The sequence below is a fragment of the Oryctolagus cuniculus genome, chromosome 3 (genome assembly GCF_051225735.1).
Source record: "Oryctolagus cuniculus isolate XC-2025 breed Fujian yellow rabbit chromosome 3, ASM5122573v1, whole genome shotgun sequence".
Lineage (NCBI taxonomy): Eukaryota > Metazoa > Chordata > Mammalia > Lagomorpha > Leporidae > Oryctolagus > Oryctolagus cuniculus.
Window position 1 is genome coordinate 140676888 of NC_142869.1, and position 21317 is coordinate 140698204.

General features: G+C 44.3%; 1 protein-coding gene across 2 annotated transcripts in view; it reads left to right on the plus strand.

Annotated features, from left to right (window-relative positions):
* RELN (reelin) overlaps window positions 1-21317 on the plus strand; it is a 539369-nt gene that overhangs the window by 478207 nt on the left and 39845 nt on the right. For both annotated transcript variants that reach the window (XM_051849694.3, XM_070071183.2), the window contains exons 47-49: window positions 12124-12264; window positions 13421-13598; window positions 16244-16437. In XM_051849694.3, coding sequence (XP_051705654.3) covers window positions 12124-12264; window positions 13421-13598; window positions 16244-16437 — 513 coding nt within the window. The remainder of the gene's footprint in view (window positions 1-12123; window positions 12265-13420; window positions 13599-16243; window positions 16438-21317) is intronic.

Sequence of the window (21317 nt, forward strand, 5' to 3'; positions counted from 1 at the left end):
GCATGGCCTATGCAAGAAAACAGTGGCTGCACCACCCGGCTCTCCAACTTAATGCAGAGATGGCAAGGACAAACCACTTACAAAAACGCCCAGGGGTTACAAAGTAGATTTAAAAAGAGTCTATTTTTCTGCTAGTCAGACCGTTGTAAATTTAGTAGTGAGTGAAATTATATAAATGGGTATCGCAGATAAGTGTATATCAGAATTAGTGTGTGCTTTTGCAATTCAATTTTGGACAGTAAATACCTTGAGAACAATCACCTGGAGCATTCTCTTATGTGAAAAGCAATTGCAAATGCTTCCGTTGCTGGGTCTGTGGGAAGCGATCATGCTTCATCAAGTCGCCTGGCACATTCTGATAAAGACGTTACCTCTGAATTATCTGTGCATCTCAACAAGTAGCGAATTAGCTCTGCCCAACAGAATGGTATTAGATGACTCTCACTAGCGACAGAGGTACTGATCGTAGGGCAGCTTTCAGATCTTGATAGAAACTCCTGTTCCTCGCAAGAAAATGATGATCGGTTGGTACTGCTAAAGAAACAAGTAAAGCTACCCACGCAGTTTGGGGAACAGGAGTGAGAGTTTGGGCTCATTATTGTTCTGTCATCTCCCCACCAAAGAAGAACGAATAAATCCTACTAGCAAATGACCACAAAAGTTAACCATTCAATGGAGGGCATAACTTTTCTTGAGATTATCATAAATGGGGTGGTTTCGGTTACTAACAGCCTAGGGGCTGCTTTACAATTGCTGGCTCAGAGGTACTAGACTATATTAACTGTCAGCAGAGTTGCCAAGTTTAAATGAGATACGTGAGATTTTGTTGCTCGTTAAAGGTATTGCCCCACATGAATTATTAAGACGATCTTAATAAATAAAATAGAAAAAAAACTCCATTAAGGCAGCAGTCTTTTAAGTCTTTATGAATTCTGTGAATTATTACCCAGCTACAGGGTAGCATTTTGCAAATAAGCGGCATTCTAAGATTTACTGCAGCTAGACATTATGCCCTTGAGGTCTTTGCTCAACAAGAGTAATTACTCTTCATCTTTTAATCTATCTTTTAATTGTCTCTTGCACAGACCCACCAGAATTTTGACCCTTGCAAATGATATTTGAAAAACCTGATGAGCAACCATTTCTTTCTGTTACCATATTGAAAATATGGAGCATGTGTGTTATATTACCTCAAAGCTCATGTGTGCAGTGATCGTAAAGGTGTCCCTGCCTTGTCACAAGGCCCGATGGGTAATTCACAAAGAAATGTGCATAGATGGAGCCCAAGCCAGGCCCAATTCTTAGCATGCACTGCTGTATCCCGGAGGTTGTTAGAACAACATGCTAGGCTCAGTGCACTTTGTCTCAAACGCAAGGTAGCACCTCTGTACTGTTTCTGCTCTTGTATCTCATTACTTGTTAAATACGGCATTTCCAAATATGGCGTTTCCTTGTTCCACGTGAAACTTGCATCCTCAGCGTCTGAAAGCGTACTAAAGCAGTCCGTATGTGAGCTGCCCGGCTGGAGTGGACGATTTCAGTGTACGGCTCTAGGCTGTCAGCAGACATGACACTGACAACAGAAAGATGTGTGCTGAGCAGGTCTTAGGAATGACTGCAATCGTGTGACAATTGCAGCTTTGTCTACTCGTGTGTCATATGCCCTTAGGCTAGGACCCTATTAGTGGTGGCACATGGTGGTGAGGGTCAGTCGAGATTGGTTGTCTACAGATTGGTATCAAACCATTCACCAAACCAAAATGGCCAGCTGTCAACACTAGCAATTATTCATTCATTCAGTCATTCATTAAACAAATATGTTTTACCTAGTTAGCTATGTGCTAGGCCCATGTAGGGAGTGAATGTATCCCTACCTCAAGGAGCATCGAGTTCAGGTAAAGAGAGGCCTATAACCAGAAATCATCATCAGTCACAGGAGTAATTATAAAATTCAACTGTGATAAGTTCTAGAGAACAATAATACATCATTGGGAGATTTGATGTGGTTAAAAAGGCCAAAGAATGCTTTCTTGAAAAGAGGATAATTCGGGTAAGAAAAGAAAGATGAATAGGGGTTAACGAAAGGGAGAGGAAGCAGGTGCATTTAAGTTTCTGGATATATGCCTGAGTCCCAGGAGGAGAGGAGAGGAGTGGAGTGACGTGTGAGGTGGTGTCAGAGCCTGAAGAGCACTGCAGGTTGTGTTTAAATTGGGGCATTTATTGCAGGAACACTGAGCAGCCTGTCCACGTGGCAATGGGCTGCATGATCAGGTGTGTACTCAGAAAGCCGTACACGAACTCGGGAGCAAATTGGAGAGGCTAAGACTCGATGATGAAGTGGACTTGGGAGGTTGAGGGAAAGGCAGTATGGAATGTGACAGCCTGGTTTCTGAGGTTCTAAGTGGACACTGGTGCTTCTCACAGAGACAGGAACACTGAGCCTAAACAGCAGGCACATCACCTTCTACTCCAGTCATCGCGGTGTGGAAACGTAACTGACCGGGGTAGACAGGCTGCATGATCTCTTAATACTTGCCATATACGTTGGTTAAGTTTTATCTTCCTGGGAGAAGACACGCTCTCGCTCTCACTCTGACACACACACACACACACACACACACAATGAATGAAAAGCCTTGTGGAAGAGTGGAAGCTTCTGTTTTTTTTAGCCCTGTCGAGCACTGAGGCAAGTCATTTGGTCTCTAAACTCCCCTTTTCTCATCTGAAAAATGCAGATCCTTCTTTAAAAATCAAACAAATGTTCCCAGAAGTATTTGGAACATTTCAAAGATGTATACAGATTTTAAAAATTTGTACTCTTATGAATTAACCACACAATCTCACTTGCTAACCGGAGCACAAGTTTATTATGAGACTTGAACTTCAGACTAAGAAATCTTCCTAAGTCACAGGCTAGCTTAACGGGAGTATGCATGAATGTGATCACCATAGTACACTCTCTTAAATTTTTGCCCTGGTGAGATGTTAAAGAAACAACTCAAAAGTAATGCCTGCTGTATTGATTTAGTTTCATACTAGCCTTGCTTTCAGAGTTGAGAAATAGGAAATGGTGTTGAATACCAGATGAGAGAGGATCTTATGAGAGAATTGAGCCCTGCCCTTAAAGGATGGCTAGGAAGTGTGTGGGTGATGGGAAGGACCTTGTACATCAAGGGAGCACATCAACAGGTGAGGGACACATGGACATGAACATGGGAGAGGTGCAGGAGCTCCGGATTAAAGCAATGGGCTCACATCCGGAAGCTGTAGAAAGATCTGGTTGGAACGGTTGTTGACTTACGGCAAGTGTTGCAGCAAGGCAAAGGAGTTCAGAATGAACTATGGTGGATTTTGATCTGGGAATGTTCTTCCAAGAAAAAAACCAAATTGGGAAAACAGAGAGACTCAAATAAGAGAAAATGACAAAGATATTTCTGAGGAAGACCTAGAGATGTAGTAACACGGACCTGGGTTACAGCTAAGATGAGGGCAATGAGGCAGATTTTATGGAAACATTTCAGCCACTAACGTCCTCTCCATTGCACTCAGCATGAGGTGACACTAAAGTTTGAAGACTAGGATAGGAGTGAGAAAGTGGGGAGAGGTACGGCTGGTTCCAGAGGGAGACAATGTGGCAGATTTTGTCCAATGATCCTGAATTAAATGTAATGACTGGAAGTACAAATGGAAACATCCACTTGACAGGGATACAGAACTCCAAGCCCAGGTGAAGAAGATAAACTCGGAAGGCATGGGTGTAGAGGTGACAGTCAATGCCATCAGCCTGCATCAGCTCCCTGTATGGAAACACCTCAAAAGCAAGGAGAGGACTCCTAAGTTTAGTAACAGAACAAGTGCAGCTGGCTAGCAAAGGAACAGAGGGTGTCCTTTCAGAGACACAGAGTCAGACAGGCATGGTATCCAGGAGCCACATGAAAAGCGCTGGCCATCGGCGACATAAGCTACAGAGAGTAGTGCAGGAAAAAGTACCACGACTAAGTTGCTGGATTTTTCAATTAGGAGACAATCAGTGACCTTCAAGGAACAGTGTTGGCTCCTGGAAGGAAAGACAGCTTGTTTGGCCCTGGGCTTAACCACAGTATACCTACTGCATCTTTATTGCTTGCCTAAGGGATACAGATCCTAGAAGAAACAGGGAAGGAGAAATTCCAGGGGTTCTCAAGAAAGGCGGGAAAGGAAGATAGGAAGGTACCAAAATTGATTTCATAGCCCCTAATCTGAATCTGTTTCGTCTTTCTACTAACACCACATCTAAAAATAACACTATCTCAAGTGGCAGGAGTTCTTGAAGTGTCACCTGAGAGCTAGAGTGAGTCACTGGAGGGGCAGGTAACCAAAATCCACCAAGAAAGAAAGGAGGGCAGCGGCCCCTGGAGAGCTCAGGTGTAACTTGGCTATTTTAAGTCACAGGTTGAAGATGATCCATGGCCTTCTACTGGCCCTAGTGACCTAGCTGATAACACCTGCTTTAAAGATTAACCACAACACTTCGGAAGCAAGGTGGGTTTTAGCCACAGCGTGGAAGCTACTTGATGTGTGCAAGAAGCTCCAAGGAAAGGTGGAAAGCCCAAGAAAAGGCAATGTCTGGAAGGACTGGAGGGATGGTTTGACTTAAGAAAAGCTATAACTCGGGGCAGAAAATAACTTTAGAGAGGCAGGATACTTTTCCAGGATATTCCTAGGTACTGGACTGGCAAACAAAGAAGAGAATTTATTCTAAGAACATCAAATAAATAAGCTCAATATTTATAGGATTCTTCAAATATTCCAAGAAGTTACAAGTTTATGTAAGGAGAGAGTCTTTACACTTGCCCTGGTAATCTTCATTTTTGTCCATTGGTGCTGCCAACATGACACTATCTTTTGGAAGGCTTTCTGCAAGCATCCACAGTAGACATCTTGTTAAAATTTTTCAACCCAAAGTAGCAGCACTGCACGTCTCTTCCCAGTCCATCTTTTCCAGCTTCATTTTGATACTGTACACATGTCTACTCTTGCTTTACCAATTTTTTTCTGGTGTTTCAGCACTATAAAACACAACAAAAATAATTTTATATGGTACAAGCCATCATACTATTGATTTTCATATCCTGAATATAATATATTCTAGGCACAGTGAAAAAACAAATGTTTCCATTTCTACTACAACAGAGAATAAAACTATTACCAAAAATTCTGAATTCTCTAAAAGTTTTATCAGTTGTCAACATAGTTCTTAAAGTTTTATCAGAGAGTCAGATATTTGGTTATATTTTGCTATGCAATGGTCCAAATGGATCATTGATATGGTTATAAAAGCTAAATATAGGCCAGCGCCACGGCTCACTAGGCTAATCCTCCGCCTAGCGGCACCGGCACCCTGGGTTCTAGTCCCGGTTGGGGCGCCAGATTCTGTCCCGGTTGCCCCTCTTCCAGGCCAGCTCTCTGCTATGGCCCAGGAGTGCAGTGGAGGATGGCCCAAGTGCTTGGGCCCTGCACCCGCATGGGAGACCAGGAGAAGCACCTGGCTCCTGGCTTCGGATCAGCGTGGTGCGCTGGCCGCAGCGTGCCTGTGGCCATTTGGGGGTGAACCAACGGCAAAGGAAGACCTTTCTCTCCGTCTCTCTCTCTCACTGTCCACTCTGCCTGTCAAAAAAAAAAAAAAAAAACTAAATATATCATTCTCCATTGAAAGCTTATTTTGCAAATTCATCCCTTGTGTTCAAATGATGGTCTAATGCATTTTATCCCTTCAGTAAACTTACTCAGAACACTATGGTTTTTGTCATCATTACTGATTATAATTACCAGCAAAATTAATAAAAATCAGAACTTCTTAACTACTTAAGTTCCATTATATGTAATAACTCATTTAATTAACTGATTATTGGTTGGCCATTTGATTTGTTAAAAGGTTTGAATTTTCCATCTTTGTTAGTATGTGTTGAAAATAATGATCTCTATCATTCAGAAAATAAAAAAATTATAATTTTTGTTAAAGTGACAGCCATTCTGTTTGATTTGTAACTGGCAAAAGAAGGTTTCCCTATGAGTTTGTAGCTGGCACGCAACCCCATGCCTGCCTTCCAGAGCTTGCTTTTCTCCAGCTCCTGTCTGTGAATCATGAACAGACGATTCGTGAGCTCTCTTCAGTTCACCTCCATGCTGAGATCTCTAACCATTCTTGGGGGGAAATTTCAGGACCCTAGTCCTGGGAGCCATGAGCCAGGCCACCTCAGTTTTCTTACTGACAGCACCCAAGTCTCATATGAGAGATTAAGAACAGGAATACCAGATACAGAATCTCTGTCAGTCACCACGGACAGGAAATGTGAAAGCAACGGGGAAATATGTAGTTGGGTGCATATTGTCTACAAGTGCTGTACCATAAGCCTGCGGTTAATGTGCAATTCTGTAATGAACTCTGCACACAATTGAGAAAGGCTGCTCCTGGAAGAGGCTGTCAGTCCACCCCAGTTACAAGGCATTCCCACTATTCTAAGAGCACTCTGCTTTAATAAAGCATGGCTTCGGGAGGTAGCAGGGTGCTGAAGATCCAGCCACTCTGCCTTTGTATGTTAACCTCGTCCATGCCAGAAAAAGTCAAGGCTGTGCCTCTGACGCGTGTTTCTTACTCTCACTTAGTTCCTCTCAGTGCACCTGTGCACAGGTGCAGGCTCACCTGGACTTCATTCCGCCAATACATTAGTCCCCCAGAAGACCCCCTTTCTGCTTGGATAAACGAAGGAATTCAGTTGATTTGAGGATTAGAACTCTTGAAGAAACTTTGCATTTTACCAGTAAGCTTTGTAGGTCGTTAATATTCATCACTTGAAAAAAAAAAAAAAGAAGAAGAAGAAAGGGAGGGAGGGAGGGAGGGCAGGCATTTGGCCTGGTGCTTGCAATGCCTGCATCCCACATCAGAGTGCCTGGGTTCAACACCCAGCTCTGGCTCCTGATTCCAGCTTCCTGCTGATGCGGACCCTGGGAGTCAGTGGTGATGGCTGAAGTGACTGGGTTCCTATTACCCATGTGAGAGATCTGGATTGAGTTCCTGGCTCCCAGCTTTGGTCTTGGCTGATCCCTTGCTGTTGTGAACATTTAGCCAGTGAATCAGCATATGGGAACTCCCTTGGTGTCTGTCTCTCTGTCTCTCTCTCTCCCTCCCTCCAGTCCTCCCTTTCTCCCTCTCTCTCAAATGAATAAATAAATTTTATAAGGGTTTTATGGAGATATAATTCATATACCAAACAATTCTCCCATTTGAGGTACCCCATTCAATGATTTTTTTAGTCAACATCTAAAAACCCAAAGGGTTGCAAAACCATCATCACAATCTGTTTTGTCTCCTTAAAAGAAATTCTGCACCCATTAACAGATGTTCCCAGCTGCACTCCCCGCCCCCACTGTGCCCAGCCCTAGGCAACAACTCATTCCATTCTGTATTGGCCTATTCTGGACGTCACGGATATATGGAATCACGGAATGCATTTTATGACTGACTTCTCCAGTTTAACATCAGGCGTCATCTGCATTGTAGTACACATCAGTCCTCCATTCCTGCTTCCAGCTGAACAACATCCCAAGGCGTGGACGTGCTGGGTTTGATCTACCTGTTCATCAGTCGATGGACAGTTGGTTTCTTTCCACCTTTTATGCTGCTGTGAATATTCGTGGGTGAGTTTTGTGTGGATGCTTATTCCCAGTTCCCTTAGGTATAAACCTAGATGTGGAACTCCTGGATACAGTAGTAACTACAGGCAATATTTGAGAAATTTACAACCCGATACCACAGAGGCTGCCCCATTTTACATTCCTACCAGCAACGTACAAAACTCGGTTTCTCTACATCCTCTCCAACATTTGGCATTGTCTGTCTGTTTGACTGTAGCCATCCTCAGAGGTGTGAGCTTGTCTCTAATTGTCATTTTTATTCCTGTTTCTCTACTAACTAATGATATTGAACATCTTACCATGTGCTTGTGGGCCATTTATGTATCTTCTTTGGAATATTCTGTACTGTTTTCTAATACAGAGAAATAGGCTAATGGGGAAAATTTGTATGCTAAATTTTACATTTTTAAATTTTATATTACCCTTTACAGAAGGGCTTAGGATAAAAAGGTAAATACTAGACACAGTTTGAAAAGACCCACATGTTACGGAACCTCTTGCTCAAACGCACAAGGTCAGGGGTTCACCTGTGAGAGTGACTTTGAAAAGTCAGGGTAAATAGGCTTGTGTGCACACCACAGCAACCTTCCATAGCTACACCACTGTTCCTAATCATGGGTACCAGTAAGGGTGGGGTAATGTTGTAGAGGTTGTGATAGAGTTTTGAAAGCTTTACTTCGTGGGAATACAAAGGAAGAAAAAGACAAGAGATCCTTGGCTTGCCTCAGCTTTGCTCCCGAAATTGTGTGAGTCAGGTCAGGGCAGCTCATCTGTCTTCACTGGCAGAGTGGGAGAGTTGGGCTGCATTTTCTGGGCCTGAATATTTTACACGTCTCTCTGGGAGTACAGGGAAGATTGAAAAGGTTAAGACAAGCATGGGTGGGTCCTCTCAAAGGGGCTCTTTCTCCTGATGGTGATGATGACAATGACAACTTCAGGGCAGACAGTCGTCCTGAAGTCTGCTGAGTGTATCAAATACACAAAAAGCTGTGGAGGCCGCAGGGGGCCAATACCCTTGGCAGTAACATTTACGGAACAAACTCAATGTCATACCTACCGTGTGCTGGAGACGGGGAAGAGCTGGTATACATTCAGAAACGAAGCAAGGGAAAAGGTTTCAAGGATATGGAAAAGCGAGAATGTGCTCTGGGGCCATTCCCCACCCCCGCCCCACCCCAGCTCTGAGAAGGAGCAGCTGGTGGTGGCCATCATTATGGGGAACCTTCAGGATAAGTGATGGCACTTGCAGAGGGACCTTCGCCGAGACACTCGCAGGTCTCGGTAAACATGAAGTAATTAATTTTCACAACACCCTTGGGAGGCAGGAAGTGGTGTCTTCGCAGATCTGCAGATGGGGAAGTGTCAGCACATAAACATAAGTGATTTGGAACCCTTCACATGGTGCAGTTGCGACAGGGCTGGGAATAAGGAGTCTTGCTGAAAGACAGAGAGGTTGAAGTCAGCTTCCAGACTCTCATTCTGAACTTCTATTCCAGCTCTTCCCCTCCCAGGGAATGTCTCCCCTTCTTATAAAATACTAGCACAGAGTTGTGAGATCCTTGTTTCACAAACATATTGCTACTGGATTTTATCATCATCTCCAGGAATAGGCATTTCTTGCAGTGGTCGATACCTCACTCAGGATACCTGCATCCCAAAGCAGAGCGCCTGGGTTCAAGTTCTGACTCCACTCCTAATTCCAGCTGCCTGCTAAAGTGCACCCTGGGAAATAGCAGGTGATGGCTCACATGGAACACCCAGGTTGAGTTCTGGGCTCCTGGCTTTAGCCTGGCCCAGTCCTGCCTGTTGTGGGCATTTGGAGAGTGAACCAGCAGATGGGAGATCTCTCTCTCTCTCTCTCTCTCTCTCTCTCTCTCTCTCAAATAAATATCTAAAATTTAAGATCATCACCTCTAAGAAAGGGCCTTCAAAATTATCTAATTTAATGCTGTCATTGTATGTATTAAGTTACTCACAACAGTCAGACCTTGTTAGTGCCAGAGTTAGAAATTCCAGCCCCTGGCTTATCTTTGCCTTCTGTCAGCTTCATGTGTCCTCCCTCTATGTTCTCTCCTGTAGGATGCCAGAGAGTCTCTGAAACAGAGGTCAGGGTTAGAGAGCCCCTAACCATTGGCTGTCAGCACCCTAGCGTGGTCTGGCTCCTACATCCTCTGTGCAATCTCTCCGCTGAGTGGTTGCCCAGCTTGGGATTACACACAGGCTGTGATCAGCAAGCCACCGGCTCCTGTATAAATCTCTGATCTGGGCAGGAGACAGACGTGCATGAACCATGTGTACAAGTCAGTGCATGGCTCTCTGTGACAAACACTATGAAAGAAAGAGAATACTTTGCTATGAGGGAAAATAAAATGGAAAAAATATCTTTTTAAAAGGGATCTGGAAGACAATGTCTATATGAGAACCTGACATTTCCTCTGAGACCAGAAATACACATAGAGCTTACCAGGAAGCGGGGGTGGGCAGAGAGAGAGAGAGAGAGAGAGAGAGAGAGAGTCTGTTGTGCCTTGGGAACTGAGATGCCATGCTCCAGAGATGAGTGGCCAGGATGGAGGAGGAGAGGAGAGGGCCCAGCTCTGGCAGAGCCTTGGGGACCAAAGAGAGGTCTTTCAATTTATTTTTTTAAAGGTATTTATTTATTTATTTGAAAGAGTTAGAGAGAGAGAGAGAGAGAGAGAGAGAGAGAGATTTTCCCTCTGCTGGTTCACTCCTCAAATGGACACAGTGGGCCAGCGCCGTGGCTCAATAGGCTAATCCTCCGCCTAGTGGCACCGGCACACCGGGTTCTAATCCTGGTCGGGTCGCCGGATTCTGTCCCGGTTGCCCCTCTTCCAGGCCAGCTCTCTGCTGTGGCCAGGGAGTGCAGTGGAGGATGGCCCAAGTGCTTGGGCCCTGCACCCCATGGGAGACCAGGATAAGCACCTGGCTCCTGCCTTCGGATCAGCACGGTGCGCCAGCCGCAGCACACCGGCCACGGCGGCCATTGGAGGGTGAACCAACAGCAAAAAGGAAGACTCTCTCACTGTCCACTCTGCCTGTTAAAAAAAAATGGACACAATGGCCAGGGCTGAGCCAGGCCGAAACCAGCATCCTGGAACTCCATCTGAGCCCCCAACGTGAGCACAGGACAGGGACCCAAGCACCTGGGCCATCTTCTGCTTCATTCCTAGGCCATTGGCAGGGAGCTGGATTGGAGGTGGAACAGCCAGAACTCGAACCAGCGTCTGTACAGGTTGCCAGCATCACAGGCAGCAACTTAACACACTGCACCACAATGCCAGTCTCCCTTCCTTTTTTTTCAATCAGAGATCTTGAGGTTGAAAGTAAATGCCAAAGGGAGGGTGTTAGGCCGAGATGACTGCTGATGGGCCACGTGGGAGCTGAGGAGCAAGGGCCAAGGAGACAGCAGCTGTGCGCAGAAGCTCTGAGGATCTGTATCAGACTAAACTACTTATCTGCAAAGTGGAGATGTCACTCCATTTCTGTTCTGTTTTCTAAAATTTACATAAATATTTTTCATGAGAAAGTACAGTCTTTGCTGTTCTCCGCTCTGATGTCCTGCCTACAGTCTCTGTTCCTCGGATGATTAATGGTCTCTTAATGACAGAATGTATAGAGATCCATAAACACAGATGATCACCTCAGAGAGCCTGTTTGCATTTAAGCCACTGGAGCCTTGGGCACCATCTGGGTTTTACTGCCATCTAGTGTCTCTTAAAACATATGTTTGTGTTTTTGAACAAGACCAAAACAGGGCGAATGAGCGAACAGATTTCTGCTTCTGGAGGGGAGAACCACTGTTTGGGCCTTTATATCACTTTTAAATCAATGTGAAATGAGTCTGGTCTCGTTTATAACCCTCTCTCTAGTTTCTATCCAGTTACCTTGGGTTTCATCTTCTGCTTTGCCCTCATACCAACTCTAAGGCTTTCGTTGGGAGAGTTCTCAGGAGTGCCACGTGAGGTAGATCAGTGTGCCCACTGCACAAGTGTTTGCCAAGTGGGAAGCTGAAAACCAGCTCGTATTCTTTGCCCAAGTCAAATGCACCGTGACAGGCATCTTGTCCTACTCTGCATGTTATAAGCAAGCAGCCCTGGGGTCACACAGAATTGGGAGGTGGGGGGCCATCATCCTCCTGAGGCTTTTGGTTTTAGTATTAGTGTTAGTTTCCAATGTGGTCTGTTTTTATATCATTCAGAAAAACCACTCGGCCAAAATACATGATGATCAAGCTGTTGTAGTCCTGTTGCCTTGATTTTGTTCGCCAAAATCCTGTGTAGATTATGGCAGCACCAGCAGCAGCATTCTTTTCAGAACAGGAGAAGGAATTACGTGCTTTTGTGTTCCCCTCCTCCACACACTGATCCCTGCATCCCAGAACACATTCTCCTTCCCACATGGCCTTCATTGTGGTGCTCTGCTTCTCTCAAGGTCCCAAGCCACGCGTTTCCGTTGGCACCAGCCGGCTCCCTTCGACAAGCAGCAGACGTGGGCGATAGATAACGTCTATATCGGGGACGGCTGTGTGGACATGTGCAGTGGCCATGGGAGATGCATCCAGGGAAACTGTGTGTAAGTAGATTTTTCTCCCTCCCCCGATCGAAGCTGCTGATTCACCTTCCATCTAGGAAGTTGTTCAGAAACTGGTTGTCAGTCCTTCCCCAGCTACCGTAGGGTGTGCATTTTTCCTGAAATATGATCCTGAGTGAGTGTGGAGGTGAGAAGTCTCCTGTTTTCATGCTTGCTTGGGGATTAGGAAGAGCTCACTTGTGAGGAGGGTGTTGAATTATGATGGACTGGATTTGATTTCCTTTAGTGTTTCTGTGATCCTGGAAAAATCCATCAGAAGAGGTTCGGGAGTTCAGTATGTTCTTGCCAACAATAATATACAACCTAAGTATGTTTCCTCACTGTGCCATGCATTAGTTGCAATGTAGCTGGAGTTCCCATGTTGTTTGCCCAAGAATGTACATAAGGTCTGATCTATTTCCCAGGTGTGTGTGATAAAGAAGCCTAGTTTATTACTCTTAGAGAGCCTAACATCTTTGGAAGAATCTAAATAAACTGTGTGTATGCATGCATGTGTGTGCGTGCTAAGAGCATCTATGTGTATTTGCAAAGATGACACCGTTTGATGAGCCAAGTTGTCAACGGAGAATTCGTAGTCCCTCCTCCACTAACCTCCACATGCCAGGGAAGTCTTTGAATGGTGATTTCAGCCCATCCACCGGAGCCCCCCGTCCTGCGTTCAGATCCCCTCTCCCCCTGAACACGGAACTCAGTCCTTTGCTTGGAGGTAGCCATTACTATCCAGAGTGTCTTTTGTAGCTAAAACCCAGACTCTTGGGTTCCTAATTGGCCCAGAGCCTGTTAAGAAAGGCCAATTTCTTAGGACCGTCCAACTTAGTTTGGTAGCTCCAAATGTTTATTAGCCAGGTAGAACTTTGCTGGGTAGAGACAAGGCTTTCGTAAATTCTTTGAAAATGCTTCTGTCTCTCCACCTGTAACCCCAAGTTGCCACTTTAAGAAAGACAGAGGTAATTCATTCACAGCTTCGTTCTGACCCAAGGCCCTGATAGGACAGCAGGTGAATTCTGACCGGTTCTGTGAACCTCAGTAACCTTCCACCTCCCAGGCTATGAGACAGAGTGGGCTTTGCTAATTTGAGGTCACACTTGGGGGAGCTTTGTTTGATGTTGGCTCTGCCTTTTCTCTTTCTCTCCACCAGCTGTGATGAGCAGTGGGGTGGCCTGTACTGCGATGAGCCAGAGACCCCGCTTCCAACGCAACTCAAAGACAACTTCAATCGGGCTCCTTCCAACCAGAACTGGCTGACTGTGAACGGAGGGAAGCTGAGCACGGTGTGTGGAGCCGTGGCTTCGGGAATGGCTCTCCACTTCAGCGGGGTGAGTGTTTGGCTGTTGGTTCTTCACTGCTGTACCCTCTAAGCACCCCCAAGTAGCTGAGTCTCTTTTGAAGTTTAATGAGCAAGTAGGAGATGATGCAGGATTGGGGACCCGAAATGCACAACCCCGATCTGAACTTGCAACTGTAGACAAGGCAGAAGATACTAATTATTCCCAGTGTGTTCCTGCCACAAATCATTTGAAACAATTTAATTATGCAGGGGAGTGTTAGCACCGGGCATGTTTCAATACACATTTAGAAAGGATTTAAATGAACTGGCATCCTGGTAGAGAATGTATGCACATTGCACGGGCCCTTCATCTGGGCAGAGCTCTGGTTTGAATTTAAGGAGCCAAAAACCTGGAAAATGAGCTAGGATGGATCTTGAATTTGTCACAAACAATTAATCCTTTCTATAAATTATTTTTTAAATAACACTTGGCAGTAATTAGTAGACATTTGTATGTGTAACATATTATTCTGTGGGTAACAGCAGCAACGTTAGGAATTTTGTTTGGGAAGCTTTACAGTCACTCTACATTGCTGCTAAAGATGACTTTGTTTAAAAATAAAATTCCTCCAATGCCAAGATTAAAAAGGCAGATTTTAAAAATCCACAAATTCATGATCGACTTTTTATTTTTCTACCATAGCCTACCTTAGGGTTTACATTTGTGCCAATGAAGTGTAGTGCTTTTTATTTATTACTTATTTTATAGGCAGGGAGACAGAAATCTCCCCTCTGCTGGTTCACTTATCAAATACCCACAACAGGCAGCAGTGGGCCAGGCTGAAGCCAGGAGCCAAGAACTCAATCTGTATCTCCCAGATGGTTGGCAGGGACCTAACTTTGTGAACATTTGCAGGCAGCTGGAATTGGGAACACAGACTGAACCAGAACACAGTCACTCTTTTTTCTTTTAACTTTTATTTAATGAATATAAATTTCCAAAGTACAGAATATGGATTACAATGGCTTCCCCCCCATAACGTCCCTCCAACCCGCAACCCTCCCCTTATCCACTCCCTCTCCCCTTCCATTCACATCAAGATTCATTTTCGATTCTCTTTATATACAGAAGATCAGTTTAGCATATATTAAGTACAGATTTCAACAGTTTGCTCCCACACAGAAACATAAGGCCTTTTGGCTAAGATCAAGTGTAACACAGTCACTCTTGTCCAGGTTGCAGACGTCCCAAGCAGTCTGTTCCCACTGCTCTAAACACCTGCCCCTAAAGTGTGTTACTTATATTCAGGATTTAGTCCAAGAGTAACAGGAGGACACTCACCATTTAGGACTTCTTTCTTCTTCTTCTTTTTTTTTTTTTTAGATTTATTTGTTTATTTGAAAAGCATATTTAGAGAGAGAGAGAAAGTCTTCCATCTGCTGATTCACTTCCCATATGGCTTTGACAGCCAGGGCTGGGCCAGGCTGAAGCCAGGAGCCAAGTGCTGCTTCTGGGCCTCCCCGATGGGTGCAGGTGCTCAAGCACTTGAGCCATCTTCCTCTGCTTTCCCAGGTGCATTAGCAGGGAGCTGGATAGGAAATGGAGCAGCCAGAACTTGAACCAGCACCCCTATGGTGCTGGTGTTGCTACACCATAATGCCAGCCCTACCATTTGTGATTTCTGTAATCAACAGTAAGAATGCAATGTTCAAGATATTCTTCCTGGGGTGGTACAAGGGGTTAAGCTGCTGTGTGGGATATCCACATTGCATATCTGAGTACCTAATATCCAGTCCTGCCTTAGCTTCCTGCTAGTATGCCTGGGAAGGCAGGGGATGGTGACCCAAGTGCTTGGGTCCCTGCCGGTCACCTGGGAGATTCTGATGGAATCCCTGGCTCCTGGCTTCAGCCTGACACAGACACAGCTGTAGTGTGGGCATCTAGGGAGTGAACCAATGGCTGGAAAATCTCTCTCTCTCTCTCTCTCTCTCTCTGCCTTTCAAATAAATCAATAAATAAAACTTTTTTAGAATTTAAAATAGTAAGTTACTCTTCCTAGCTTAGTGGGAATTCTTAAGGGGCCTGATTTCCCAATTATGTTCAACTAGTAAATATCTACTTCTCAGTATTAATTACTGAATTTATATCAATGACATTAAAATCTATAAAAGTTTAAATTTTAAAAATTATGACTATTATTTCTAATTACACTGAAAGTTTCAGATGTGGTTATTTGAAACTTTTGTATTAAAATTGTGATCTGAACATGCTATCCAATTAATAGCTGATATCTGGTTAAGAATGTAATGAATGCCAATGATTGCAAGCAAATAGTTTAACTAAAAAACAAACAGAGCAGTTTCTTTCATTCTCATTCTTATTTTGCTTATAAAAAGTAGAAGAAAATCTCCTTAGAATACATTTCCCTTATAAGTCTTGAATATTGAAATTTCAAAGTTCTGTAGATAATTTCTGGATACTGGTGTGCACTGGGCAACATTTTAGGAGCTAGCACACCTAGAGAAGAGATGAGAAAGTCAGTGCCTCGGTTCCACGGGACTTGGATTACAAAAGAAATATAGAAGGGATGGAAACCAAAGACAATGTTTAATCCATAATCAATTTTCAATCTATAATCTATAAGTATTCCTTTTCTCTGTATCTGTGTGTTGTGTTCTGTTCCTCATCCCTAGGGTTGTAGTCGGTTGTTAGTCACTGTGGATCTCAACCTCACCAATGCTGAGTTCATCCAGTTCTACTTCATGTACGGGTGTTTGATTTCACCCAACAACCGTAACCAAGGTGTTCTTCTGGAATATTCTGTCAACGGAGGCATTACCTGGAACCTGCTGATGGAGATCTTCTATGACCAGTACAGTAAACCCGGGTTGGTATTCTGCTTTGTCTGTAACAGCTAACCTGTGGAGCAAAGGTGCTGGGTAAGGCTGGCCAGCAAACCCATCACAGGGGACTGAAGAGCACTCCGCCTTACTCATCAGCACAGGTTCCCTCTAGAATCAATGTGAAAATAGGTTTACAAACTACATCAATAGCTGGTTTGAATTTTATCTGAAGAACAATTAGTTTTCACATCCCAGAATCAAATGAGATATGCTATTTACAATATCAACAATGAATAAACCCTGTGCAAGCACCCATAGAAACGAATGAGCATATGATAGTTAATTTCAGTATCACTTTGGCAAAAGAGAAACAGAAATGCAAGTATTTATTTGTTTATATAGTGTTTTCTCAGTTCTAGAAAATTTGGAGCTAGAAAACCAACGTGTACAGTAAAATAGAAATACCCTGAAGAGGCCTGGATTCTATCTTAAAACCTCTTATTTTAGTATATGTGTTGCCAAAGCAAGCACAAAGCCTCTTATTTAAAGATCTCGAATAAAAATGATGTGGGAATTTTTTAAATTATTTTATTTTATTTTATAGACAGAGAACTCCCATACACTGGTTTACTCCCCAGATCCCTGCAATGGCCAGGGCTGGGGCAGACCAAAGCTAGGAATCAGGAACTCAATCCAGGCCTCCCATGTGAGTAGCAGGGACCCAACTACTGGAGGCATCTGATACTCCCAGGGCACATGTTAGCAAGAAGCTGGTTGTGAATGGAGCCAGGACTTGAGCCTAGGCACTGTGATATAGGATGCAAGTGTCCAAACTGACATTGTCACTGCTGGGGCTAATACACATCCCACATGGGTCATTTTAAAATGGGAGGCCAAACACAATCAATGTGACTAATTAGAGAGAGAGAGAGAGATCACTAGAGAAGAAATGGTAAAAATGGGCATATAACTAAATCAAGCAACATGGATAATCTCTGGTTTGTGGCAAGCCAGGTACAGGTGTAAATGTGGGTAAAATAAAAAGAATCTTATTAATAATCATTTAGTTCAATATATATAGTTAAGAACAGGTTTAGCTGTAAATGACAGAAAACCCAAAAGAGCATCCACAAAACTTTCTCTTTCTTTCTTTCTTTCTTTCTTTCTTTCTTTCTTTCTCTCTTTTTCTCTCTCTCTCTCTTTCTCTCTTTCTCTCTTTTTTTCTCTCTTCTCTCTCTCTCTCTCTCTCTCTCTCTCTCTCTCTCTCTCTCTCTCTCTCTCTCTCTCATAAATCTGACCTCACAATCAGTAGTCCAGGACTGCCTAAGTGGCTTCGCAAGCATCAGAGACCTAGACCCTGGTTCCTTCTGACTTGTTCTTCCACACTCACCTTGCAACTTCCATCTCACGGTCTGAAAGGGCAACCAACCCTTCCCTGTGCCAGCCAGCAGAAAGAAGGATGGGGCAAGAAACATGTGCTAGCTCTCCCCTTTTTCAAAGATGTATATGTTTATTTGAAGGGCAGAGTGACAGAGAGAAAGAGAGGGATCAGTCTTCCATCTGCGGGCTCACAACCCAAATGCCTACAATAAGCCTGGGCTGAGCCAGGCCAAAGCAAGGGATCCAGAAATTCCATCCTTGTCATCCACACTGGTGCCTTCCTCTGCTACTTTCCAAGGCACATTGGCTGGGAGCTGGAATGGAAGTGGAGCGGCCTGGACTCAAACCAGCACTCCAATACGTGATGCTGGCATCGCAAGCAGCAGCTTAATCTGCTGTACGACAACACTAGCCTCTGCTGACTGCCCTTAAGGACACTTTCTAACAGGGCACATATTAGGATGCTTCAAAAGTTCATACAAATAGAATCAAAACTTAAGTATTTTTTAAGGTAAAAAAAAAATTTGAGGGGCCAGTATTGTGGCACAGCAGGTTAACCATCACATGCGACATCGTCATCCCATATTGGAGTGCCAGTTCCAGTCCAAGCTACTCTGCTTCTGATCCAGGTTCTTTCTAATGAACCTGGGAAGGCAGCAGAAGATGGCCCAGGCCCTTGGGCCCCTGCCACTCATGTGGGAGACCAGAATGGAGTTTGTAGCTCCTGGCTTTGGCCTGGCCCAGCCCTGGCTATTGTAGCTATGTGGGGAGTGAAACAGATGATGAAAGATATCTTTCTGTATGTCTGTTTCTCTCTCTCTTTCTCTCTTCCTCCCTCCTTCTCTCTCTCTCTCTCTCTCTCTCTCTCTCTCTCTCTGTGCCTTTCAAATAAATGTAACTTTTAATAAGTTCATGGGAATATAATTAAAAGAAAAGTTTACTTTGGTGCAAAAAACTTTTTGAAGTCCATGCATATAAGGGGAAAAATTTATGAAAATGCCTATGGAAAAACTGTTTGGCTTTCAAAATTTTACACCAAAACACATATCTTTAAAAAAATTTATTTATTTATTTGAAAATCAGGGTTACACAGAGAGAGAAGGAGAGGCAGAAAAGATAGAGAGGTCTTCCATCTGCTGGTTCACTCCCCAACTGACTGCGACAGCTGGAGCTGTGCCAATCTGAAGCCAGGAGCTTCTTCCAGGTCTCCCACGTGGGTGCAGGGGCCCAAGGACCTGGGCCATCTTCTGCTGCTTTCCCAGGCCATAGCAGAGAGCTGTATCAGAAGTTGAGCAGCTGGGACTCAAACCAGTGCCCATATGGGATTCTGGCACTGCAGGCGGCAGCTTTATCCACTATACCACATCATTGGCCCCCAAACACTTATTTTTTTAAATTCCATTTTTCCACACACATTTTGCATCCACATTTCATTGGCTAAAACTTAGTCACATAGCGACATCCAGATGCAAGCACAGCTGGACATGTTGTCTTTCTTATGGGCGACCTTGATAGAAAGATAAGCTCTGTTATAAGGAAGGAAGGGAACTCTGCCATGGAGGAGATGCCAGTAACCTCTACCACAAGCAAAAAATTCAAACCCTGCACTTTGATTAAACCAGAAACTAAATGGAGCACAATGAAATCGTGTTTTTAAATAATAATAATAATAATAACTAATAATTTACTCATCTCTTGGTAGGAGATAAAAGATAAGGCAACTAAACTGTGTCTCTGGTCTGCATGGAGGGATTTATAAAGACTGTCAGGTTCCTGAACACGTAAGCAGGATGACATAGAGGCAGAAGGAGTAAGAGTGTACCTGGCTGATCTACTTTGTTCTCTGGAGGAGAAACAACTTGACTAAGGGAGGAGCAGTGGTCATGATTTATTTAGACTTTTCAGCCTTAAATTTCCACTCCAAGGGTTTTTAAAATGTTGCCAAGGATTTATCCCAGGAAGAAAACTCACGTGGGCGTGGAAAAATAAGACAAACCAATGCAGGAGACCGTGGCTCTGGGTAAGGAATTGTGGCTGTAGACCCTCCAGGAACTGATAAAGTCCTGATGCTATTTAGCCCCTTTAAAAGGTTTGGCAAACATGCCAACTCAGTGGCAGTAAATCATAGGATGATCTCATAAGAAGAGTGTACAAAGGCAGAGAGGGCAGAATAGCTTCAGCATTGGCAAAATGAACTCTGGGAAGGACTTGCCAAAGGAGCAATGGGCTCTAAGCTGCCAGGGACCACAAAGATGAAGGCCCAAGAGGCACAGACTGCACTTCACTTCCCCCAACCAAGACACACTCAGCCATCATGGCCCAAATGGTGCATAAAATGATAGGCACAGGGGCCGGCGCCTTGGCTCACTTGGCTAATCCTCTTCCTGCAGTGCCAACATCCCATATGGGCGCCGGTTCTAGTCCCGGTTGCTCTTCTTCCAGTCCAGCTCTCTACTGTGGCCCAGGAGGACAGTGGAGAATGGCCCAAGTGCTTGGGCCCCTGCACCTGCATGGGAGACCAGGAGGAAGCACCTGGCTCCTGGCTTCGGATCAGCGCAGTGCCGGCCGGGACGGCCATTTGGGGAGTGAACCAACAGAAGGAAGACCTTTTTCTCTGTTTCTCTCTCTCACTGTCCAACTCTGCCTGTCAAATAAAAAAAAATGATAGGCACAATCCCAAAAGATGTTTTAAAAACACAGTCTGGAAACCCAATTGGAAGCATCATGGCTTTGAATGAATATTGGTTGGCTCTAATCTGAAACACAGCCCACCCTTCTGGCCAAGGTATCTCAGAAACACACACACACACACACACACAAAGGGAGGCAAAACAAAATCAACAGGAGATGTTGTGAAAAAGAAGCAAAGATGTGTAAGACACAGACCAAAGTGACTGCCACTGAAACCCTCAGTCCAAGGCGACTCTTCGTGGATGAACTTGGGCTTGACACTGCGGGAGATGGATTGGTGTAGATCAAAAGAGAATATTTGATGCAAAGGACAGTAAGCCTCAGGAAATTATTTTCCCCAACAGACCTTATGCATTGTCAATATAAATAAATTCAAAACAATTTAAGACATTCCATGGATTTTAAAGCATAGTTGTGTTTAAGGGGTATTTCTGACCTCCTGTCTGACTTATTAAAGGTCATAGTGGGACATGGAGCCACTCTTCCCCCATCTGTCCTTAGTGACTGAGCCAGGGTTAGACTGCTGCGCTTGTCAGCTCATTGCTCATTGGCCATTTCTTAGTGTCATGGTTTTTGTTGGTGGTTTTGTTTTGTTTTGTTTTTTACAACTTATTTATTTGAAAGTTGGAATGACAGAAGATGGAGAGACAGAGAGAGAATTTTTTTTTTTTTTTTTTTTTTTGGACAGGCAGAGTTAGACAGTGAGAGAGAGAGACAGAGAGAAAGGTCTTCCTTCTGTTGGTTCACTCCCCAAATGGTCGCTACAGCTGGCGCGCTGCACCCATCCGAAGCCAGGAGCCAGGTGCTTCCTCCTGGTCTCCCATGCAGGTGCAGGGCCCAAGGACTTGGGCCA